The 26,334-nt window shown below is 39.1% G+C and overlaps 1 protein-coding gene and 1 pseudogene across 2 annotated transcripts in view; one reads left to right on the forward strand and one right to left on the reverse strand.

Moving 5' to 3' along the window:
* GBF1 (golgi brefeldin A resistant guanine nucleotide exchange factor 1) overlaps positions 1–26,334 on the forward strand; it is a 161,756-nt gene that overhangs the window by 30,324 nt on the left and 105,098 nt on the right. Inside the window, exons 2-3 of one of the 2 annotated variants that reach the window (XM_006831287.1) lie at positions 1,401–1,506; positions 3,675–3,741. In XM_006831287.1, the coding sequence (XP_006831350.1) occupies positions 1,411–1,506; positions 3,675–3,741 (163 nt within the window). In that variant the 5' untranslated portion in view covers positions 1,401–1,410. Of the gene's footprint in view, positions 1–1,400; positions 1,507–3,674; positions 3,742–26,334 lie in introns of those variants that run through there. The other variant, XM_006831288.1, reaches the window with a different exon arrangement.
* Positions 4,825–11,694, reverse strand: LOC102823121 (annotated as a pseudogene).

The following is a 26,334-nucleotide window of genomic DNA, read 5'->3' on the forward strand; positions in this document are numbered from 1 at the left end:
ATCGGACATTGTTTCGTTCTGCTGTGCATGGGGTCGCTATGAGTCGGTTCCAACTCGATGGCACCTGACAACAACAACAACAACTGTTGTAGGCATTAAAGAGAATCCTGTGGTGGTTCATTTGGGAGCACTTAAAATACTAACACAGTATTTCAGCTTCGCTTAAGATGTCTATGTGGAAGCAGTTTTAAAAGAGCCTCCCTTTCAGTCTGCTTAGTAGGGATGCTCTGCTGTAAGTAAGTGAATATGAGAGTTAGGGTTTTTCAAAGGTGTCACTGTCACTTTGCAGTTTTCTAGAGCTTATATGGCATAATATGTACAGACTATAATTGATGTTGTAGCTGTGTTTCTAAACCAATTCTATTCTTCTAAAAGTGTTCATTCTTTGAACTTGAACCTTCTTTACTAACTCATTGAGTAATTGAGATTTTTTAAAAAAAGGAAAATCTGAAATATTATCTTTAACAAACTGTCATGACAGATCCATCTGTATACCTAAAGGTCTCACAGGAAGATGTTGGGGACATGACTTTGAAGAACTGGACATTCTTACTCGGGATTCTTGGGGTACCTTTGAGCAATTTTCTGTATTGATGCTCTTTTAACTACTTTGAACTTCTAGAGACTTCCAAGACAGCCAAATAGTTGGATTCTTATAAGATGGATTTTATCCCATGTTAGTATTACAGGTGGAAAATTTTGGTACTGAAAAGCTAGTTCCTAACTCTAAACTTATCAGGTACTGATTTGAGCACAGATATGCTCTGAGTGTTACTTTGATGCTGGATAAGTTTCAGTGGAGCTTCTGGACTAAGATGGACTATGACAAAAGGCCTGGTGATCTACTTCCAAAAATTCTTTGCTCTTTAAAGTTCTGTGCCAATGAAAACCTATGGATCACATTGGTCTGGTCTGCAGCCAATAATTGGGATGGTGCAGGATTGGGCAATGTTTCTGTAAGTCAGATGCCAATTTGATGGCAGCTAAAGGGAGCTCTGGTAGCGTAGTGGTTACGAATTAGGCTGCGAACCTTAAGGTCAGCAGTTCGAAACTGCCAGCTGCTCCGCGGGAGAAAGATGAGGCTTTCTACTCCAGTAAAGATTTACACCCTCGGGAACCCTATACAGGGTCGCTATGGGTCGGAACCGACTCGATGGCACATAACAACAACAACAACAATGACAGTAACGAAGTCCTGGTGTGGCGCTGTGGGTTAATGCGCCAGACGTTTGAACTGCAAAGTCGGTGGTTCAAGCTCACCAGCTGCTCCTCGGAAACCCTATACAGGGTTGCTATGGGTTGGGACCGACTCAACAGCACTTAACAACAACAACAATAACAGTAACAATGTTCTGGGTAAATAAATATTAACCAGACTCTTCTCTTAATTGTTTTGGCAGGTTTGCCAGGATGGTGGATAAGAATGTTTACATCATTCAAGGGGAGATTAACATTGTGGTTGGGGCCATCAAACGAAATGCCCGATGGAGCACCCACACTCCATTGGTAAGTGGGAAATGGCTAATAACTTAATTGTTACAGGGGACCTGATAGTAGTTCAAACAGTAACCAACCTTCCAGTAATAAGGAGAATAGTACATTTTAGAATTGTTCTTTGTCTTAAGACCCCTTCTATTTTATTATAATTAGCATCAGATTTATGGGCTACCTTTTTTCCTCTAGGACCCAAAAGATGACTTCATTCTCTAGCTGTTTTGTAAATAACTTAAGCTGGTATTTGTTGTTAAGTGCTATTGAATCGGTTCTGCCTAATTGCAACCCTATATAGGGTTTCCAAGGCTTTTTAAAATCTTTGCGAAGCGGAAAGCCTCATCTTTCTGCTGTGTAGTGGCTGATGGGCTCGAACCATGGACCTTGTGGTTCACAGTCCAGTGCTTATCAATATTTGTGACCTTTTAATGGCCAAAATTGCCTGAAAGACCCTTTATCCTTTCATTCCTACTGGCTATAATTAGCTATCAAATTTATTTAAATTAATTTAATTATTGATTTATAGACTATGACTTGGTATATTTTCTTGGGATTCAACACATTTCCATATATCAAGGTCATATCATCAGGTTACTTTCTTTGTTGTCAACTTTGTTTCTTGTGTGATCAAGGATTTATTTATGTACAATTATGCAAAACAATTCTTGGCACAATTATAAAAGTAAGTTTTGAAATTTCCAACTTGGTGAGAGCGCATGTGTGAGGGTAAGTAAAAAAAGTATTGCTACCAGGGTTTCAATTCATATGCATGAGTTTATTCCAAATATTACATATTTTTAAACACTTTCAAATATTCTCTGCAATCAGTTGATGACTGCAGACAAGCTCTCCTAGTAATACACTTAGTCTTTTTAGGGTGCCTTCATAAAAAATAGGTCCAACTGAAACAGTGACTTTCAAGGGGATCTGCTGGGCTAGTTAGATTCCAAAGGAAGGAATAATCTTGATAGATTTTCCCAAAGGACACAGGATGATCATGGGGGCTTATGATGAAGAAGTTTCAAGGAAATTGAAAACTGCATTTGTGAGAAAAAGGTCAGGAAAGTTGCACCCGGGAATTTTTTCCCATCACAACAATGCACCTGCTTATGCTTTGAGGGTAGCAAGGACTGTTCTACTAGGATTATGTTGAAAAACCATACCCCATCCACCTTAGAGCCCTGCTCTTGCCCCTTCAGACTTCTTTTTTTTCCTAAAACTCAAGGAATATTTAAAAGGAACACAATTTGAATTCCTTGAGGATACCCATACTGCCATTTTTATGTAGTGTAAATCAAACAGCACAGAATTCTTTGGGGAAGGGCTAGAGAGAGATGGAAGCACCACCTTCAATAGTGTATAAATCTAGATGGGGACAATATGTTCAATATCATTTCTTTAGGATCATTTCACATTTTGATATATTTTTAAATAAAGGTTTCTATGATTTTGTAGCAGTAGACTTCCCTCTTGTGTATGTGTTTGGAAATTTTTCAGTTTTTTAATAAAAATACATTGTTCTAAAAGTGAGAGTGAAGTTAGGAATATCTTTGAAATGAACATGTGTGGTTATATAATGAATGTGAAGGAAGAGAAGAACTAGAATGGTTAATGCGCTGCACTGCAGAGTCGTTTTGAAATGCAAGGTCAGCAGTTCAACTCACCAGCCGCTCCTTGGAAACCCTTTACAGGGTTGCTATGGGTCAGAACTGACTTGAAGGCAGTTGACAACAACTACAAACTATGATAGCTTGAGTGCTATAGTTACTGTATAGATTAGTACTTTGTTAGTTACGGTGGTGGTTATTTGCATGGAGTCAGTTCCAACTCGTAAGGACCCTGTTTAAGGTTTCTGAGGCTGTAAATCTTTACCAGAGTAGAAAGCCTCATTTTTCTCCCATGGATCAGCTAGTAGATTCAAATTGCTGACCTGGTGATTAGTAACCCAACTCATAAACCACTATGCTACTTTAGGATTCACTATTTTAGAGACAGCCAGAATATATCAAATAAGAGCTTAAGAAACAAAAAAAATAACCATGGCTAGCTTTCTTTTCCTCAGAAGGAAAACTTACTGGATCTTCTGGTTTGAAGTCAGGGAAAGAACCTTTGAACTATCTCTTGTTTATTTTGCTTTGGGCCCAATAATTACTTTTTTTTTTGGTAATTTATGTGTCCTATAGGATGAAGAACGGGATCCTCTGCTGCACAGTTTCAGTCATCTAAAGGAAGTTTTAAACAATATATCAGGTAAGTTCCTTACAGTTAGGTAGGATTACTCATCATTTCAAAAAATACAAATGTTTGTTTTTTTGCAGGGGGCTACAATCTTTTCCTATAAATGTCTAGAGGTTGGCACACTATATTCATGGGCTAAATCTGGCCTGCAGCCTGTTTCTTTTTGTTTGTTTGTTTGTTTTGTTTTACTGTTTTAAGTTTACATGGGAGAACATCAGCTTTAGTCATCCTATAGTATTTCATTTCATTGTAATGATTACAATTCCCTTCATGCATCATCATTCAACAGTATTTGCTTCTCTATTCCCTCTGGTGTTTTTGTTTTTTTTTTGGATGTACACCACCAAAACACCCAGGAATATATAATCATTCAATCAACCAAAGGGCACACTTGCAAGTTTGCCCCAGCCGCCAGTACACAGCCCCTCTCTCTCCATGAGTCTAGAGTCCTCAGCTGCTCCATCTCTCTATGCCATCATCTCTTGCCTCCTTCTCTGGCATTGCAACCTGCATCCTGATTTTATAAAGAAAATTTTACTGAAACACAGTCTCACCCATTCTTTTACATATTACCTTTGACTGCTTTTGAGCTACATTGGCAAAGGTGAGTGGTTGCACAAAAACCATATGACCTTCAAAGCCTAAGATATTTATTATCTGATCCTTTACATCCTTGGGTTAGGAATCTAATTTACCTTGCTGCCTGGAACTAATAAAACTAGGATGTACTGAGGAGTCAGGTCTGTCAGTGATCCTGGGAACATGGCTTGATGTTATCAGGCTTTCCTCTGGAGTGAGGAAGGGATGGTAATGTTTTCCTGGGACCAACAGCTGGCAGATGTTCAAATGGTACCTGCCAAGGTTGCCCCATTGTTCTTGGTTTTCAGCATATTACCTGCTTGAGAAAATGACAGAGTAGACCTGAAATAGAGCATTTCATGCCAGATTGGTTCTGACCCCCCACGCAGCTTTGGCTCCCAGGAGCAAGTTTATGGGTCAGCTGCCCCTGTGGTCCTAGACTCTGCAATCCATGACCAATTTCTTGTTTTTTTTACTGAAACAAACAGATTTTTCTGATTGGCAGTGTCAGGAGGACTACTTTCCTGGAAGCTGGTTAACGGTAGGAGGCTGGGAAAAGGTTTTAAGCTTGGAGAGAGAAACTGAAGGGACTATGCCCAGGCTATGTGATGGGAATCATGTACCAGTTAGATTGGGGAAGTGGGCAGGAATTCTAGGACTTCTACCCAGTTTAATTCATGAAATTGACTTGGGCTCTGTCCCTTTTTCAAAGGCTTTTTGTTTGCATTTTTCTAAGTTATCTGTTTGCTTGGTTGATAAGCATACCACTGGTAGAAATAGTTGGTTTATTAGACATTGTCAGTAAACCAAAATGATTTTCTTTTTTTTAAAAAAAACAGGGGATCTTTTAAGTACATAAGCACTGTTTACTCCTCTAGAGGTATTATTATCTGATCATTGTGAAAGAATTTATCTTTATGTTTTAGTATCCTGCAACTTCATGGATGACACAACTTTATTATTCATAGAGATTGGATAAATCTATATCAGTATTCTCATAGTTATGTGTCTCTGAGATATACTTGCATTCAGTATTTGTCTAAACTGCATGATAACTGCATGCTCTGTAGCATTTAGAGTAATAGAATATTCTAATACCAAACCAAGAGAGGATTGTACTTGGAAAATACAGGCATTCCAAGAGCAAAGTGTGCATGTTGCTACTTTAGATAAAGCCTTAGCTCACATCAGTGAGAGAGACTTCCTTGCTGCTCCTTATATTTTGTCTCTAAATCCTCTTGAAATTCCTTTTAGGAGGTTATTCTGGAGTAGTTAAAGCAGATGCATGGTTGCTAAGGACTAGGGTAGGAGTAGAAAGTGACTGCTAAGGGGTATGGGTTTCTTTTTGTGGTGATGAAAATGTTCTGGAATTAGGTAGTGGTGATGGTTGCCCAACTTTTTGAATATACTAAAACCCAATGCATTGTACATTTAAACCATACATTTTATTATTCGTGAATTATATACATATATATTTTAAAAGCAGATGTAGACTAGAATAGTGATGGGATCCCCAGTTTTCTCATTGGGCATGGAGCTATGGAGGGAACCTTCAAACTGTGACCTCTGCTGGGCTTTGAACCCATTGCCCAGCAAAGGCAGCATGAGGCTCTGTTCAGCCTCCTGGTCCAGTTTGTCCTTTTATGTCTCTCTCATTAACTCATGGAAGCACATGGCTTTTATATTTAAATTTATTCAAGCTGTAATCTTTGACATTTGAGTTAGCTTTTAGTACAGTTTTGCATTTATAGTAATATATATTATGTATTTTCTCTATCCCCAAAGAATCCGTTTTAATCTTTTCCGGATGCAAATTTCAGGCTGTCTTGTCCCATCTCTCCTCTTTTGCTCACTTTCCCCTCCCCCCATGGAGTGTGTTTGATCAGGTGTGGCAGGAATATCCACTGTCAAGCTGCGCCCTTTATATTAGTCAATATTATCCTTCTCCCCCCTCCCTGTCCGTCTGCCCCTTTGGGCTTTCCCAGTTGATTTATAATTTTGGAATTCTCATCGGAGTCTGTAATACAGTTTGTTCATTATTTAACCAAAACCTGTTTAATGAGCAGAGAGAGGCAATGTAAATGTTAGGCATGTTGCAGTGATGTACCTTTGTGCTTCTTGAAGCGGGTGGGTAGTTAACTCTGTGCTGCCTGCAGGGTTGGAGTGCCTTGGCCTTAGGGGCAGAGGGGCCATCACCTCTCCCTTACATTCCAAAGATACATTTCCTTTTTATGCTTCCAGCTAGCTTGTGTGGGGAGTTTTCTATATTGGAGTTATCTCCAGTCTTATAGCAAGACTGTGTGTTAAGATCTTTAGCATGGGATAGGTGAATGGGTGATAGTGGTGGTGATGTGTTGTGGAGTCAGTTTCAACTCATAGCCACCCTGTATAGGGTTTCTGAGGCTATTAAATCTTTACAGGAGCAGAAAGCCTCATATTTCTCCCATAGATCTACTGGTAAATTTGAACTAGTGACCTTAATGGTTAGCAGCCTAACTCATAACCCACTGCACTACCAAAACTAAGGAGGGAGGGCAACGTATGGCAGCTCCATGTTACAAACATCCGACTTACATGTAAACTCGTAGTTATGAACCAACAACCTCCATAGATCCTATTAAAAATGACAAGCGAATGCTATTTTATGATGTGCAGCAAAACATTATTAATATTATTATTATATTATGTTGGAGCTATTTCGTGCATCTAGAAGTGTTTCTTTAATGTTTTTTATGCATAGAAAAGCATACTATATACTAAACATTTTATTAACTTGACAAACTGTATCCAACTGTTCCAAATTAGTACAAATTTGACTTAAAGACATATTAAGGAATGGATCTTATTTGTAATCTGGGGACTGCCTTGTACTATGATATTTCATGTTGCTTTTGGTTTTAGGTCTGAAGAGTGTTTCAGAAGACTGCCTCTAGCCAATATGGGCTATAGTCTTTGTTCTCTTTGTTTCCAGACTGGGCAAATCCTTGCAGAACTTGTTGATGTGAAATGCCATTAAATCTGTTCCAACTCATAGCAACCCTTTATAGAGTTTCTGAGGAACAGCTGGTGAGTTTGAACTACCAACCTTGCGGTTCAAACTGACCTTGCAGTCCAATGCTTTATCCCACAGTGCCACACCAGGACTCCCTTCAACTTCATGGGTAATACAGTTTTCTGGAAAGCGCTCTAGCTAGTTGTGATTTGTGGTGTTTGGCTGTGATCATTTACCTCTAGATTTTGGCTTCCTTTGTCCTTGATCTTTAGACTTAGATCACTACAAAGAATGTCTGATTTCCTCTTTTTGTGAGGGGGAGAGAGAATCACCATCATAATCTACAGCCCTAGATTTATTCCTAGGAGGTGGTAGTCAGGCATGCCTCCTCTCTTTAATCTTTTTACTAATTCTGACACCAACTGCCCCTCCCACAGCACTTGACTTCTCTGCTGGGTTTGATCATTCATTGCAATGACCACACAGAACTCACAGTAACACTCATGGTTACGGAGTTTGATTGTTGTTGTTGTTGTTAAGTGCCTTAGAGTCGGTTCCGACCCATAGCGACCCTGTACAGGGTTTCCGAGGGTGTAAATCCTTACGGGAGTAGAAAGCCTCATCTTTCTCCCGCGGAGCGGCTGGTAGTTTCGAACCGCTGACCTTAAGGTTCGCAGCCCGATTCGTAACCACTACGCACTAATAAGTTATCATTTGGAATCGGGACTCAGTATACTTCTTCAGTCAGGACAAATTCTTCTGCGCCTCTCCCTGGCCCTCGGCCTCTCCCTGGCTTCGCCACTTGCCTCAGGCAAATGTTACAGAGCTCTTTACCTCTGCTGCTAAATACCTAGAGGCACCTTACTCCTCCAGCAAGCCTCCTGAATGTGCTCAGCTTTTTCACTTCCCAGTCCACTGTTCCATCTCCTGCTAGTCTCTTTGTTCTGTTGCCTCTGCTTCTCTGCTGCTACCTTTTGTATCTTTCTGAAACTGGTGTTACAGCTCGCTGGCTCCTGGGTCTAGGAAGTTCCCAACACAGGGACCCAGGTCCAAAGGATGCCTGCCACTCCCATCTCTTCTTCTTGGTTCTGGGACATCTCATTTTAAGCCTTGTTGTTGTTAGGTGCCGTCTAGCGTAGTGGTTACAAATCGGGCTGTGAACTGCAAGGTCAGCAGTTCAAAACTACCAGCTGTTCCATGGGAGAAAGATGAGGCTTTCTGCTCCCATAAAGATTTACAGCCTCGGAAACCCTGTACTAGGTCACTATGGGTCGGAACCGACTACACGGCACATAACAGCAGCAGCAGTCATTTTTGACTCACAGCACAACAAAATGAAACCCTGCCTGGTCCTGCACCTTCCTCACTATTGTTACATGTGAGCCCATTGCTGCTGCCACTGTGTCAATCCATCTCGTTGGGGGTCTTCCTCTTTTTTACTAACCCTCAACTTTACCTAGAATTGATGGTCAAACTGACCAACTTCCTTGCTAGGGTTCCATATACTTTATTTGCATGGCCCCACCCCTCAGGTGTGACATGCCCCTTCTTTGCCTTATTAGCAAGCTATCCAGTCCTCTTGGGTGAGCCACAAGCACCTTATTTGCATAGTATCACTCAATCATTGGAGCCCTGATGTGACGCTGTGGGCTAATGCATCAGACTGCAAAGTCATTTGAACTGCAGGTTGGTGGTTCAAGTTCACCAGCTGCTCCTTGGAAACCTTATACAGGGTCGCTATGGGTTGGAATCAACTCAACGGCACTTATCAACAATAACAAATCAATCATTTGGTGGGCGTACAAGACCATGATGAGAAAGGCCATATAAAGGTGATCTATCACATCACATTCTTATCATTTGAAGTTTGAAAAGCAGAGAAATTTTGGTTTGAAGCAGGAAGGGAGGATTTTTTCTGGGATCACCTCTTAATGACTTTAAAGCCTTTAGGGCCAGGTATGAAGAAGACTTTTTAGTAATGTGTGTGTGTGTGTGTGTGTTACTGTGTGTGTTGGAGGATAGGACAGAAAGGATGAGGAACTGTAGTGGTTGCTTTTAGAGATTTAGTCCCAGGACTTTTTATTTATAAGAATCTTTGAGAATTTAGGGGGTGTTCAGTCTAAAACTAAGGTCATTTTGAGGCCCAGGATAAGTCCCTGTATTAACTAGGGAACTGTTCGAGTTTCTTGGACCTTTGCTTACTAGGATAGCCCCATATTTGGATTCTTCTGGGCCTGACTTACTGAATTGCTTCGAATCAGTGTTTATTGAATATCCGTTATGTACCAGGCACTTCGGCATTGAATCTATAGTAGTAAAGCAATCAAACTTCCTACCCTCTTAGCCTCTGATGTTACAAGACTAGTGGCTATAGTTGACTACAAAGCTGAGACCTTTCCTTTATGCCATATTTCAGTCATGGACTGGATAATAACGAATGCATTATTGTGAGAGCCATCTGCTACCCTCTCTTCTGGTTCCTACTTTCTCCTTTGCATTACATACCACATGCCAAAGAAATGAACAAAAAATGATGCCTTATACATTTGCTTGTTTAGCTTTCTCTTGTAGAGCTGTTCTAGTCAGAGTTTAGGTATCCCAAAGCAACATTGGTAGGTTGCTTAGAGTGATTCTGAAAGATAGGTTCTTTTTTTTATTGAGCTTACTCACATAACAAAATACAGTGTGCTTGAGTGCAAGACGGAGAAGCAAGTACTTGGAGAAAGAGGATGTGTCATGAATTTATTTAAATATAGTTTATCCTTGACAAATACACCTGTAGTGTCGGGTACTGTCTGTCTCAAGTTTTGTGAATTCAGAGCCTGAGCTAGATTTGAGTCCATCTAATTTCTAGAGGTTTACAGAGTGCATTTAAATAGTCTGTAAGCCAAGCTGGGAGGAACTATGACATAACGCTTGCTTGGCCTAGAACTCTTAGAAATAGCCTTTTAGGTAGAAGGGAAACTGTTCTGAGGCACCTCATATCTCACATTTAATCCTTTTCATTTGGAAGATGGGGAAGTTGGAGAAAAACACAAATATTTTAGTAGTCATTGTTAGGTTAAATATTTAGTAAGAGTATATTACTTTAATGAAAAAAATTGTTAGAGTCATCATCTCTCTCCTATAGAAGAAAGAATACATACTTTCAATTTTTCCATGGTGGCCTGTTGCCTGGGAACTGTACGAGTAGGAACTATATGAGTAGGCAACCTGAGAAGAAGGCTGATGAGTCATTAGCTTTGTCTCACTTGGAATGAGCTTGTGAATTGTTCAAGGCCTAAATAAATAAGTGGAGACTAAGAGAACCAGAAGATTCCCTGAATGGTATAAACTAATGCTCTTGGCTGCTAACCGAAAGGTTTGCAGAAAGTCCAACTCAGAGGTGCTTTGGAAGAAAGACCTGAAATCTACTTCTGAAAAATCAGCCATTGCAAATCCTATGGAGCTCAGTTCTACTCTGACACACATGGAGTTCCCATGAGTTTGAATTGACTTTGTCAGCAAGTTGATTAATAAAAAGAACCAGATGTATGTATGATAAAAATTGGCAGACCAATTCATGTAATGGGCTGAGTTGAAAGAGGCAGAAGTTGGGCAAATTATGTATTTCCTATGTCTATTTTTTTAAACGTTAAAAATGTCTTTATTCTCACTCACTCTTTAGCACCAGCTTAATAATGCAAAAAAAAAAAAAAAAATCATCCATAAGCGCTTTCGATTCTTGATAAAGCAGTTTTCAAGTAAACACATGTTCTCTTCTCTCTTCTGTATATAACTTTACGAAATAAAGACAAAGAATTGTGTACATCTTGATGTAAAATGCTGCCCACGACTGTGGGGACAGTGTGCCCTGGTTCCCTTTACTGTCCAGGCCTGAAGACTCTTATTCATGAACTGTCTCTTTACAAAACAAGTCCACCACTTGCTAGGTTTGTCATTCTGAGGGTCAAAAACTTTCTCACAAAGGCTTAGTCCAGTCTCTTGTCTTAGCTGCTGTAAGTAGGCTCTCATCACTTCGTCTTCCTGTTTGCAGGCTTGGCATAAATGGCATTAAGTGGAAACCCAGGCTCTCCAGGAATGGGGAAGTTAGTGATGCCCAACGTGTACATTTCTTTCTCACCTTGGCTTTTGGAATTGCACTTCTGGAGTTTCTTTAGGCATTCAGAAATGTAGAGAGTGATATAGATCAAGGTCCTATCTGCTTCATTCTTAATTTCATAGTTTTTGAAGAAGACATTGGCCTTGAAGTAATAGATGGCCTCATCCACAATATCTGTATCTTTTGTTTCTCGAGGGGCAGGTCCTTTGAACTGACTTCTGATAGGTAGCAGTGCCATGTTTCCGATGAGTTTGGTGTCAGGGTCGATGAGAGAAGAGTGATAGGCCTGCATCTTGGTGGTGCCTGGGCTGTAACTCGACTGGGAAGTGTCTACTTGCGCATAGCGCTTCCGGTCTTTTCCTGTGTCCTTTTTGACTTTCTTTTTCTATAGTAAAATATAAGCGTATGTTAGTTTGGAAATTTTTACGTAATATGTTAGGATGTGACTTCAATTTGAGCCAGATTGACTTTGGCACCTTAGAGTCTCGGTAGATTTGGGTGACCCCAGACCTGTTGACATTTCAACACAGTTAGAAAAAAATAAAGCTTTAGTATGATTCTGTGCTTCATCAGGTAATATTCATACTAATAAGATGCCTTTAAAGAAGCTTGTATGCTGATGACTTTACTTTGTCGTTTGTATTTGCTGGGGCCTTTTCCAAATACTCTCTGAGTCCTCTTCACTTGGCTTTTTTAAAGCAAGAAGCTTTCTAACAACCATTTGTGTTTGAGCTTAGAAAATGGAAACTCTTGAGAAGAAGTAGCTCTGCATAGTTTGTCTTGTCATAGGGCCAACTCTCCCTTTTTTTCTCTCCCTAATACCCAAAAAAACTTAGCCATCAGAATGATAGGAAATCCTTGGGTTACAAATGTCCAATTTAGATTTATGGACAACTCATACTTGTCCTTTAATGTTATGTAAATTTGCCCTCAATTTGAAACGATTGAATTAACCCTCACTCACAAAAAATTTTCATCATAATCACCTTCACTTTCTGCACATGTAACTTTTAAATCATTGAAATTGCTTTGAGTCTTTTCTTGCATTTAAAAAAATAATAAACAAACCCAATCCACTGCTATTGTGTTGATTCGGACTCACAGTGACTTCAGTATAGGGTTTCCAAGACTTTAAATCTTTATGGGAGCAAAGAACCTCATTTTTCTCACATAGAGTGGCTGGTGGATTTGAACCATGACCTGTAGTTAACTGTCCAATGTTTATCCCACAGCACCACCAGGGTTCCTTATTTTACACAAAAGCAAGGCTAAATAGGAACCATTTGCCCCTGTTCCAACTTACCTACAAATTCGAATTAAAGGTAAAACAAACTTTGTTGTTGCTGTTAAGAGTCAGTTGTTAGTGCTGTCAGGTTGGTTCCGACTCATAGCAACCTGGTATAGGTTTCTGAGAAGTGGCTGGTGAGTTTGAACTGCCAACCTTGCAGTTAGTAGTCCAGTGCTTATCCTGCAGTGCCACATTAAGACTCCCTGCTGACTGGTTGTTGTTGTTGTTATGTGTGTGGAGTCACTTCTGACTCATAACGACCCTGTACAGGGTATCCGAGGCTGTAAATCTTACGAGAGCAGAATGCCTCATCTTTCTCCCGCGGAACAGCTGGAAGTTACAAACTGCTGACCTTAAGGTTTGCAGCCCAATTTGTAACCACTACGCTACAGGAGCTCCTTGCTGACTGGTAGGAGGGCGTATTTTTCACTACACTTATCTGAAAGAGGTTTGTAGAAAAGAGGAAAGGCTATTCACAATAGTTTATCTCTTAAAAGCAGAGACAAAGACATTTCTTTCTGGCAGAAGTTAGGGGACAGTGTGATCTGTGGTGGATGTCAGAGTTGCTGGTGTGACTCTCATTGGCATTGTCCTTTTTATTTAGCACAGTCATCTCCTGAGGTCTGAAAGTTCTCTGGGTATACGCCGAACTTGCCATGACAGCAGTCAGATGAGTAAAATGATGGAAAGCCAGCTGCTGCTTTGTTTTTAATAAGGAGGCAGGCAGAGTCCCTTTCTCCTTTTCCACCCACTGAAACTGAGGGGAAATGCCAAGAGGGTTTCAGAAGAAGCCACTTGTTTGAAATTCAACATGTAGTTTTGATTAGGAGAGATATGAAGTATTCATTTGTCTCAGTCCTGCTCCTCTATTCTCTATTCTCATCAATGCTTAATTTATCACCTCACTTTTGAACACGATTTTGGATATGATTTTGGAAAGGGTGAGTGAATTTGTCTTTTCTCTCCTGGCACCCATTAGGAGATAGAGCTGTGTATAGAGCAAAATGAAGGTTGTATTGTTTCCACTCAGATCACCTCATCAAGAAAGGGTGGTAGATAGAGAGTAGTGGCTACCTTAGCTCTCAATTTGACTTCAGGAAAACAGGAACTAAGTACCCTTCACCAGTTTTGTGGCTTTTGTTCCTTTCTTTTGTTCTTTGGAGACCTTGAAGAACTTAGATGGACAAGCACTCCTGGCTGCCTGTTGGCTGGCTTTTTACTGCATGCCTCTTCTGTAACAGCAGCCTTCTGTTACCACTGTTACCACTGTAGGTTGAGTTGTGAAGGGCTGCCACATGTGCACAGATCGCTACTGACCTTTCCTTGTTCCACGCTTATTGAGCAATTATTTGCCCACTTGTGGAACTCACATTATTGCCTTGGGTTTCTGGCCCTCTGTGTAGTTAGAGCATCCAAGAAGTGGCCTGATAGACTGTACATCAGAGGGCAATAAATTGGCATTTGATTTGGTGGAAAGGCAAGGCCAGATGCAGTGTGGGAGCAAGGGTTTTTTTGCAGTCAACCATGCAGCTTGCTTCCAGGTGTCCTGGAAAACAGCTTGGGAACTAGAGACTGAGGATAGTTAGGGACATTAATTGGGGTGGACAAGGATCAAAAGCATATCAGTGTCATCTGTGATGGAACCTGAACTGGAAAAAATCCTCTACAGGTAGAGGGACAAAAGATACTTCACTGACTCTGATGGAAGTTTTTTTTTTTTTAAATCTTTGGTTTCTATTTATTTGCTTATTTCATATAAGTGAGATCATAAATTAGTTGATTAAAAAAAATGTTTTAGTGTGAATTATGTGATAGTTTACATGGGAGAACATTAGCTTTACATTCATCTATCATATATTGTTTCATTACCATGGTTACAATCCCCTCCATGCATCATCAACCAACCAAAGAGTATACCCTGCAAGCCTGGTCCCCGGTCGGTCGTCAGCACACAGCCCCTCTCCCTCTCTGGGTCTAGAGTCCCCAGCCGCTCCATCTCTCCACGTCTGTTTCTCTGGGTAGGTCTGATGGAAGTTTTTCTACCGATAATTCTTCCTTTTCAAGTAAAATTAGTTATTAATAGATAAAAAAACAACAAAAACTTGGGAGACTCGTGGCAAGGGGTTGCAGAATAAGAAAACCTCATTTCGCATGAACTTTTTAATAAAGGTTCATTTTTCTTCTTAAACAACAGGTCTAAAGAAAACTGTATCCAAATTGATAATGAAGTGTAGCCTGAGATGGTAATATGGCTGTTCTACTGTGGGGTGTTGTTGTTGTTGTTGTTGTTAAATGCCGTTGAGTTGGTTCCAACCCATAGCAACCCTGTATAGGGTTTCCAAGGACCGACAGGTGAGTTTTAACCAGCCATCTTGCGGTTCAAACTGACTTTGCAGTCCAGCACAATAACCCACAGTGCCACACCAGGATAGTGTGATATTATTCAAAATGCAGCTTACATTCCATTGTTGTTGGTATAGTGCTGTCAAGTTGGTCCACCTTATATAGTCCCTGTGTAGAGTTTCCAAGGAGCACTTGGTGGATTTGAACTGCCGACCTGTGGTTCACAGTTCAATGCTGATCCTGTAGCACCACACCAGGAGTTGATTGTCATATCATTTTGATGGGTTATATAGCATTTCCCCCCAGTTTTTTATTATGAAAAAATGTAAACTTACTGAAATTTGAAAGAATGCTATAGTGACCATTCATATTGTCTACTTAGAGTCAAATTTATTAACATTTAGCTATATTTACTTAGTCCACATATATATGTTATTTTTTCGTGAGTCATTTGAAAATTAGCTGCAGACATCTTGACTTTTCATCCCTAAATATCAACATGTATTGTGATTATTAGGATATTCTCCTACGTAATCATAGTACATTATCACATTTAAGAAACTTAACAATAATTTATAAATATTGACTAATCTACAATGCATATTAAAGATTTCCTGTTTGTTCTCCAAATGCCCTTTGTAGCTGCTTTTATAAACCAAAATCTAAACATATTTCTTATTTACTAGGTAATTTTGTCTCTTTGACATTTAAAATCTAATATAGTTTTCTTCATCCCCTTCTGTTTTTTCCCTTGGCATTGACTTTTTGAGAGAGACCAAGCCATTTTTCTTTAGGGTGTTCTACATTCTGTGTTTGTCTGTGTCCTTTGCTGTCATTTAACTTGTCCCTCTATCTGATACATTTCCTGTATGCTGAAAGTATTCGGGACAAACATTTTTGGCAAGAGTACTTCGTAGGCAGTACTGTGTATTCATATGCTAGCACCACAGGAGGCACAAACGGTCAGGTTGTCTCACTGGTGGTGATACTAAGTGTGATTGCTTTGTTTCGGTGGTACTGCTTTATCTTCTCATTATAAAGATAGATTTCTTTTTCTCTTTGCAAGTAGTAGTAGTAATCTGAGGTAATAATTTGGCACCTGGTGGAGTATCTTGGTCTCTAATATCCTATTGTGTAGTAATCATAAACTGACCATTTATTTCATTGGACATTGCAGAAAAATGATTTTTCAAAGCCTGTCGTTCGTTCTACATTCTCTGTAAAGAACTGCTTTCCGTAAACAATTAGAGGATGAACTACAGTTTATCTTCGAAAAAAGTAGGATAAATGCTTATTTATTTGCCTTTTAATGACAATTTTTAGAATAAGGAGTTTGTGTTAATAATTACCACTAATAGTGGAAAGTGAAGGTTCCTCTTCTCTCTCTAAGTTGTTGGTGATGTTAAGTACTTTCGAGTCAGTTCTGTCTCATATAGTAACACTGTATAGGGATTTTGAGGCTGTAAATCTTTATGGGAGCAGAAAGCCTCATCGTTTTCATGCAGATCGGCTGATGGGCTTGAATCACTGACCTTGTGGTTTGCAGCAAAGTGTGTATCCTATAGAGGTACTGTACTCCCTTTCTTTATGGACTTGTGGATTTTCAGTTACTCAATTTTTACAGTTACAGTCATTATTTTTGGTACTCAAATAGTTCCACGTTTGACTAGTAAGGGTCCCTTCAAACTGGTTCCTCTGTTATTTTGACTTGATCCCACATTTCTTTGATATTTGGTACAAGCAATCAACACTAAAGGGGTGGAAGGCATAAAATAGAATTGGAACTACTAGTGCATTACACATAATAAGGAAAGTTGTTTTGTGAAGCTTTTGGTTCACTTTGAAATTTACATGTATTGGGTTGCAGTATAAGATATATTTCTTACTTTGGGTCATGGCTAGAAAACTTTGAAAGCCCTGGGAGCAAGCTTATGATTTATTCCTGTTCCAGCAATGGTTGGAATTTGTCTCTCTGCAGTGTTATATCTTGGGCAAAGAGTCAAAGGCAGTGCTTCTCAGACTGAGTGAGGTGCCTTAGCACTTTTGACCTTTGGGAACCATTGGAATAGTAGCATCTGTGTGCATTCCTGTCAACTTGGGTTTCAATAAAACAGTTCTGTTTAGATGATTGTTTCTCTCTGGATGGATCAGCTTTTGCAAGGCAGAGATTAATTTGAGCACATTTGAATCTCTACAGTCTAGAGAATGTTTGAATAAGAAGTATTCTTCCCCAAGAAAATAAGGATTATGGATATGATCATGACTGCACCACATATCTTGTTCCTTTTTATGATATTAAAATGATCATACAGTAAAAAGGGGGTAGCTTGTCAAGAAATTAGTGACCATTGTTTTCGGTCTTCTCGGTGGGTTGAATATGGAGTCATTTGTACTAGAAAACTTCAGAACAGCATCTCTTCTCCAGAAGACGTTCCTTACTTACTGTGTGCCACACACTAAATAAACTAGGTAACAGGGACCTAATGTAAGAAAAAGACCGATATAGTTCCTATCCTCATAAATGTTTAGTCTAACAGACTGATGCTTTGTGAAACTCTGGAACGTGACTGGACAACTGGGCCCTGGTTTAAAGTTCTCTCAGCAGGCTTCAGGAATGTATTGTATGTTTTTTGGTTTGCTGAAAAAGGAGGTTCTAGGATGGTCAGAAAAGTAGCAGCAGTGGTGGTGGTCTGCACTGCCCATCTTACTCTCCCCCTCTATCTGAGCCCTGACTGTTTGGCATTGACCGCGGAAATGGTTTTTACATGGCAGCATACTTAGCTGCTTTAGGACCTTGAATGTCTTAAGTGCGGAGTAGCCTTTGATTAATCAGTCTGTACATCTCAGAACTGAACTTACTATGTTGTTGTTGTTGTGAAGTGCCATCAAGTCGATTCTGACCTATAGCGACCCTGTATAGTATTTCTGAGGAGTGACTGGTGAGCTTGAACTGACACCCTTGCAGTTTAAACTGACTTTGCAGTCCAGCGTATTAACCCATGGCGCCACACCAGGATTCCAAACTTAGTATAGTTGTACCAATAGGATAAGATATCTTTTCTAATCAAATTCAGCTTTGCACTTAAATCTTCTTAGGCTTTTGACACAATTGTTAGAATTTTGAAGTCCAGGAGCACAAAATAATTTAGTGCTACTGAGTTAAAGAGCTTAAAGAATGAAGGAGGTCCTTTTATTCCCAGTTTAAAAATAGCACAAGTATTTTTCAGTAGTGACCCACTGCCCTTTTCCCAGGGGCCTCGTGTGAGGAAAGAAATATCAAAACTCATATAATTTTGGCACAGGATCTTGTGTGGTAACCGGTAGATTATCTCATCATTTATTGTTGGATCCCAAAGTTGTTGTTAAGTGCTGTAGAGTTGGTTCCAATTCATAGTGACCCTGTATAGAGTTTCCAGAAAGCTGTTGGTGAGTTTGAACCATCGACCTTGTGATTCAAACGGACCTTGTAGTCCAGAATCCCAAAGAGAGCACCCTTATTTAGAAGCAGCTGGTAGCTCTTGGGAAACTTGGGACCTCAAAAGAGTATATCACCTGTCCCTAGGAAAAGTTTTCCTGGCATTTTCAAGGACAAAAAGACACAGCAAGGCAATGAAGCAATTGAACAGTGGCTAAGGTTTTTTCTAAAAGAAAAACTGGACTCCTAGTGTGGCGTGTGCTGTAAGATTAGCACTTTAAGATTAACTCGAACCACAAGGTCAGCAGTTCAAACCTACCAGCTACTCCTTGAAAGTCCTTTACAGGGTTGCTATAAGTCAGAACAACTGATGACACTTAAAAACAAAACAAAAAAAATTGGAGTGGACGTAGTGTACAAACACATGTATTCTACAAAAATACCTGTGACCTATCATTTGCATTATAGCCTTTTGTATTCTGAATTTAAAGTGTGCTTCTTTCTCCTTTGCTTCTTTGTACTGGGATGATTCTACATCAAAGGTACATCATTAATCTCTTCTGTAGTGAAATACTTTTTGTGACCAGAGCCTGGTGACTGACAGAGAATCCTGACTGGTGCAGGAAGAGAAGTTCTTGGTATAGCCCACATGGAGAGAATCATTGTGGGAAAAGGAGTCACAGGAAAGTGGATTTCTATTTTCAGACTCAAAATATCATTCTTTAATCCTCTCAAGTGAACCTGAGATTAGCATCTTAATCACTCTCATTTCAGGAACTTTAAAGACTCATTCTAGTCTCTTAAATTCAGAACCGACTTCATGGCACTTCTCAACAGCACGGCACTTATCAACAAAAACTTTAGGATGCAAACAATAAATATATGATGGAATATTTTACTGGTTATCAAGCCAGATCCTATGCCAAAATTATATGAGTTTTGCTGTGTCTTTCCTCACATGAGGTCCCTGGGCTAAAGGAGAGTATGAGCTGTGGCCACTTTTGGTAGAACTGTTTCATATCTGGGAAATTGGAGATCTTGCCACCAGGGTCTTACATGACCCTAGGCAGACTTTAAGCTCAACAGTAAAAAAAAAACAAAAAAATTGGGTTGTGCTCATGCAGTAGTGGAAAATTTGTTGTTTAAGAGCCGTTGAGTTGGCTCATAGTGAACCTTTGTAAGGTTTTCAAGGAGTAACTGGTGGGTTTGAATTGCCAACTTTGTCGTTGGCAGTGCAGTGCTTCTCCAACAGTGCCACACCAGGATTCCCCAGAGGAAGGTGTTGGTGGTGCGCCATGGAGTCAGTTGACTCATTGTGAGCCTGCATAGCGCTTCCGAAGCTATAAATCTTTATGGGAGCAGAAAGCCTCACCTTTCTCCCGTGGAGCAGCTGGTAGTTTCAAACTGCTGACCTTGAGGCTAGCAGCCCAACTTGTAACTACTATGCTACCAGAGCTCCTTCCAGAGGAAGGTAGAGAATGGGAAATACAGGGTAAATCAAAAAGTCTTGCTATAAAGTTAAAACTTTATTAAACAAAAATATCAAAGCTTGAAACTATTATTTTTCAATGTATCCTCCATCTAGGTCTGTACACCTTTCTCTGAAGAGCGTTATTTCCATCTTTCTAACCCTTCCCTGAAGAATTCAGTGCTCTTTGATTTATACCACATCAAGACAGCAGTTTTGGCATCCCCGAGGAACTCATATCCTCTTCCTTTTCAATGTTCTTAGAGTTTGGGGAACAGAAAGAAGTTTAAAGGGGCAAGATCAGTATTGTAGGGTAGATGGGGTAAGGTTTCCACTGCAATTTTCATAGGACAGCCCTTGCTAGCCTCAAAGAATGATTAGGTGCATTGTTGTGATGAAAAAAATTCCTTGGTATACCTGTCCTGTTTTTTTCTTTTTTTCTCTCCCCTTACCAATGCAGTTTTCTTAAAACTTCTTCATAAAAAGCCCCTATGATCATACTGTTCCCTTTGAGAAATTCTAGTAATACTTCCTTTTGGAATTCCAAATGACAGTCTCCATGTTATTCCTAAGCTGACCACTCTGCTTTGAATTTAACTGACCTTTTGGAAACTACTGTTTTGATTGGACCTTAGTAATGAAGGCACCCTAATGAGACTAATACAAATGTATTACAAAGAAACCTTATCTGCAGCCATCTACTTATCTCAGAAAATGTTTTTAAACATTTTGTTTGGAACCCTAGTAATAATGTTGTTTTTTTTAAAGGTATAACAAGACTTTTTGACTTATCCTTACACATATGGTGGTTATAGACTTCTTCCAAAAGTTTCAAAGGAAAGGAAAAAATTGGTTCCCTTCCCTAGGCTGTTTTACTGTAGCTACAATGTAAGTTAATCAAATCAGTTGATGTGAATATTTTTACATTTTTATTTTGAAACAATTTTTAATTTACAGAAAAATTGAGGAATAATACAGTGGACTCCCATTTACCCTTTTTCTATTTTAAAAAAGTTATTCTCTGTATACACATACATATGTATGTACATATGTAAAGTTATTTTTCTTAACCATTTGAGAGTAGGTTATATATGATAACTTTATCCCTTTATAATTCAGTGTCTGTTTCCTAAGGTATTCTCTTATATAATCTTAGTATAGTTATCAAATTAAAAATTTTTTAACATTGGTATAATACTTTAATTTACTATTCATATTCCAATTTTGTCAATTATCCCAATATTAAAATATATAATTCACCCCACTTCAGTCAAGGGTCCCATATTGCATAGTTATCATGTTTCTTTAGCCTCCTTTATCCTGAAACAGTTCCTCAGCCTTTCTTTCTTCCTCATGACACCGACATTTTTTGATAAATACAGGCCAATTCCAGTCCCCTTTACTTTTTAAGAGAATATTCCTCATTTTGGATTTGTGTGCTGTTTCTTTGTGATTAGATTCAGGTTGTTATTTGTCTTTAGTGGGAATCTACATAACTGATGTCAAGTCCATCTCAGACTGTCACATCTAGAGGTGTCCTCACTTAAAAAACATTTTTTAAATTGTGTTTTAGGTGAAAGTTTACACAGCAAATTAGATTGCCATTTATCGATTTTTGTACAAATTGTTCTATGACATTGGTATTACCCTTCACTTTTGATGTTAAATTTGACCATTCAGTCAAGGTGTTATCTGGTTTCTCCATTGTATAGATATTATCTCCCCCTTGTAACTAATAAACAATCTTGAGGGAAACACTTTCAAACTATATTTTGCGCCTCATCCAACTTTCCTCCCAGGATTTGGTATACATTGATGATATGTGGGCAGACCAACCTCAGACTGCAGTTATGGTGAATTTTCAGTGGTTACTTAAAATAGTTGTTCTGAAAGGACTTGTTCTTAGGTGTGTACACAAACTGTCTTTCTAGTTTGCTTGTGCTAGAGTTTCTCTTCCTATAAAAGAGTTTCATGCTCTAAGCGTTTATATTTTTTTATACTTCCTTTTCAAAAATACTTAGTAACAGCAATCAATGACATGAAACAAAATATGTATGAATTGTTGAATGGAAAGCTGATTTACTTTGTAATCCTTCATCTAATTCACATTAATCAGTTTTTGTTTTTGTTTTTAATGATATAATAAAAATACTTAGTAGCTAAAAGGAGGAGCTTGGGTGGTGTTGTAGGATAGGCACTGGACTGCCAACTACTATGTCTACAGTTCAAATCCACCAGCTGCTCTGAGCAAGAAAGATGATGCTTTCTATGTTTATAGATTCACAGCCTTGAATGGAAACCCTATACAAGTTTGTTATGAATTGTAATTGACTTGTTGGCACCTACCAACAATGGTAACTAAAGAGAGTTTTACAAAACTGGAGAAATATTTGATTCATTGAGGTTTGGAGGGGAAGAGTAAGATTGGATAATTTCTTAGAATGTGGCACCATCACCCAGTGGAATTTGTTCTCCACTCAACCAAGAGCTTAAATGCTTTTCTTCTAAGCCAGATTGGGAACAGCCATGTGAAGTTAATTCCCTTCTTCCCTTTGCCCCTCCTTTTTAGAAGTGGGGCTTGTATGAATACATCATCATATTTCAACTTTTATTCTCAAATCTATTTTGAAAGCTTGATTGGGCTCATTGAAAAAGTCAATTTAAGCTTTTAAAAAAATCTATAAGGTTTGGAAATGCCCATTATCCAAGAGCTTTAAGAGAAAAAAAGGTGAGAAAAGTATTTCCCCATTTTCATCCATTATCACCTTTTTCTCTCCTTCCTTTTTATTTCACTACATCTTTAATTTCACCACTTTGAAGGTTCTAGTTAATATGAATGAGTGTGCCTCCTTAAGAACAAAAGAAAAGACAAGGAGAAAAAGAGAGATGCCCTCTGAAGTCTCAAGCTTTTTGCTGTTATTAGTGATGCAACTATCACTAATGAAAACCTTAGCAACTATCAGTTATGTTTTGTTAAGGGAATCTGACCCACGATAAAAAGATGACGTAAAATAGGGAACAAACACAAATCAACTAGAGAGGCAAAAAAGAAGAGGGGAATGTACAGGGAACAGGAAGTCAGCTCTAGCATTTACCTTTACTCCTGGTGTGGCACTGTAGAATAAGTACTAAATTGGGAACCACAAGATCAGCAGTTCAAACCCATTAGTTTCTGCTTGGAAACCCTATACAGGGTCGCAGTGAGTTGGAACTGACTCGACAGCATTTAACAACAACCATCCAGTATTTAAGTAGAGTATGGTAAGAGGTAGGTAGGATGAGGTGTGGTAAATGAAGTAGTACCATCCTTGAGTCCTTGGATCCATCTACTCGGAATTGAAGGATTTACCCTGTGATAAGGTGGAAGAGACTATTAAATGATGCTATTTGGCCAGCTAACTTTAGCAGAGTTATTTTTACTTTCCATTTCAATCCTTTCATTGTTCAGGCTCCACCTTTGGCTACCATGAGAGATGTCAAAATTAGCAACCATATAAAATGAAGTACCTCTTGTTTCCCCAGTCACTTCCAAAATAAACCAGGAGTAATACTGTCCATATTTTGTCTCACTTTTCTCTGAAGGCTAGCAGCAGAGGAAGCATGGATTAGTGTGTAGTGATTTCTAGGCTCTGCTCTCTGGACAGATTCTCCTCTGAGTGCTCAAGCTGAGTGACAGGACCATGTGGCAGAAGTGCAGCTGGAAGTATATCATTGGCAGATTTGGATTGGGTAAATATAGCAGAAGCAGGATGTCAGTGTGGGAGATGGATTGTTCTGGGAAAGGAAGTGTTGTCTTTTGTCTGAGAAACAATTTCCTGCACTTCTGGAACTCTTGCTTTCTTCTTTTTTTTTTCCAAGGCAGAACAGAAATTGGCAGGGGTTGGTTACACTTGCTGTATTCTATCTCTGGCTGTCTGTCTTTTCCTACAGTTGAAGTTGAGAGTAGAAATCAGATCTGTTTCAACCAATTAGGAAATGGACCCAATAAAAAGCCTTTTCCATATCTTCTAGTTTACTCTTTGGGGCTTTAAATTGAAGTACACACCTGCTTAGAGACTCTTTTTTAAAAGTAATGATACTTTTAGTAAAATAGACAGGTTCTGAGTCAAAAATAATTATACAAAGAGAATCAGCTATTGAAAGGCAGACATGAGACACCAGCTGGCAGGAAACAGCTGGTATGTTTCTGGGGGCTAGAATTGAGGCCTCTTCCATACCAGAACTTAACTCTTCAATCTATCTTTGTTATCTGAGTTACTTAAGATGGCCATTTACCTACAAATAGTGTATATAAAAGACCAAATATACGAAATTATGTGATAAATTATCATTACTAGAACTTTAAAGTTAATTAAGTGCTTTTGCATATCTTTTCTAACTTTTAAATAAACTGTTTACTTTAGAATAGATGCAGATTGGCAGACAGTTATGAAAATAGCATGGAGTCCTGGTGTGGCACTGTGGGTTAACGCACTGTACTGCAAAGTTTGAGCCACAAGGTTGGAGTTCAAATTCACCAACTGCTCCTGGGAAACCCTATATAGGGTCACTATGAGTCGGAACCAACTTGATGGCACTTAACAGTGAAGATAGTACAAAGAATTCCCATATACCCATGCCCGGTATCCCATATTACATTATTAGTGTGATGTAGCTGTCATAATGATTGAACCTATAAACTATTATTATTAACTTAAGTTAGATCTTTATTCACATTTCCTTGGTTTTTGCCTAATATCATTTTTCTCTTCAGGGATTCCATCCAGGATAACACATTACATTTAGTCATCATGTGTCTTTAGACTACTCTTGGTTGTGAAAGTTTGCATATTTTTTTTTTGTTGTTGTTTTTTTAAATAACAACTTACAAAATAGATTCACCTTGATTTGTTGTTGTTGTTGTCAGGTGCCATCAAGTCGGAACCGACTCATAGCGACCCCATGCACAGCAGAACGAAACAATGTCCAATCCTGGACTAACCTCAATCACCTTGATTAATATTCTCCTTTTACAGATACAACTCAGGCTCCAGAAACGTTAAGTAGCATGTTTAAGTTCACACAGTAAAAACTTCTATTAAAATATTATTATGATTGTAAAGAGACAACAAGGTGACTGTGTGCTTTTTATGTGGACAAGGACAGAAATACATACCTGACTGGACTGCTGGACTCCTCTGTCTTACCTGGATAAAAATATTAATTATTATTTTAATCACAATTCCATGGGGAAGACCCTTTCTATTTGTGATTCTTCTTAGTCTACTAACGGAGTTGATATGATCCCTAAGAACCCTAGACTGGCTGTCCAGTCAACCTTGTTCTTTAGCAGCCTACTTCAGGATGAACATTGGTTCCTGTTCTTGGACACCCAGGCTCAATAGGAAGACCTGCTAAATGCATGACATACACATTAACTGAGAATAAAGCTCATCAATTTTTGGTTCTTTTGTCTAGTAGGCAAGCTGAAGTTTTGGCTCTTGAATAGGTAAAAATCACAAAAATGTAATTGTTGTTGTTGTTAGGTGCCATTAAGTCGGTACCGACTCATAGCAACCTTATGCACAACAGAATGAAATATTGCCCGATCCTGGGCCAACCTCACTACCACGCTTAAGTCCATCAATGCTACCACTTGGCCAATCCATCTCGTTGGGGGTCTTCCTCTTTTTCTCTGACCCTCCACCTTACTAAACATGATGTCCTTCTCCAGCATCTAGTCCCTCCTGACAATATGTCTAAAGTATGAGAGACGAAGTTTGGCCATCTTGGCCTCCAAGGAGCACTCTGGCTGCACTTCCTCCAAAACGGATCTGTTGGTTCTTTTGGCAGCCCATGACACTTTCAATATTCTCCTCCAACACCATAACTCAAAAGCATCAATTTCTTCTACAGTCTTCCTTATTCACTGTCCAGCTTTTGCATACATATGAAAATACCATGGTTATTGAAAATACCATGGCTTGGGTCAGGCGCACCTTAGGCCTCAAGCTGACATTCTTGTTCTTTAATACTTTAAAAAGGTCTTGTGCAGCAGATTTGCCTAATGCAATACGTCATTTGATTTCTTGACTGCTACTTCCGTGAGTGTTGATAGTTGATCCAAGAAGAATGGAGTCCTTCACAACTTCAATCTTTTCTCTGTTGATAAGAATGTTGTTTATTGGTCCAGTGGTGAGGATTTTCTTTACATTGAGATGTAATCCATACCGAAGGTTGTGCCCTTTGATCTTCATCAGTTAATGTTTTAAGTCCTCTTCACTTTCAGCAAGCAAGTTTGTATCATCTGCATATCGCAGGCTGTTAATGAGTCTTCCTCCAATCATGAAGCCATGTTCTTCTTCATATAACCCAGCTTCTTGGATTATTTGCTCAGCATACAGGTTGAATAAGTATGGTGAAAGAATACAACCTTGTC

This window comes from Chrysochloris asiatica, unplaced genomic scaffold (assembly GCF_000296735.1).
Source record: "Chrysochloris asiatica unplaced genomic scaffold, ChrAsi1.0 scaffold00003, whole genome shotgun sequence".
NCBI lineage: Eukaryota > Metazoa > Chordata > Mammalia > Afrosoricida > Chrysochloridae > Chrysochloris > Chrysochloris asiatica.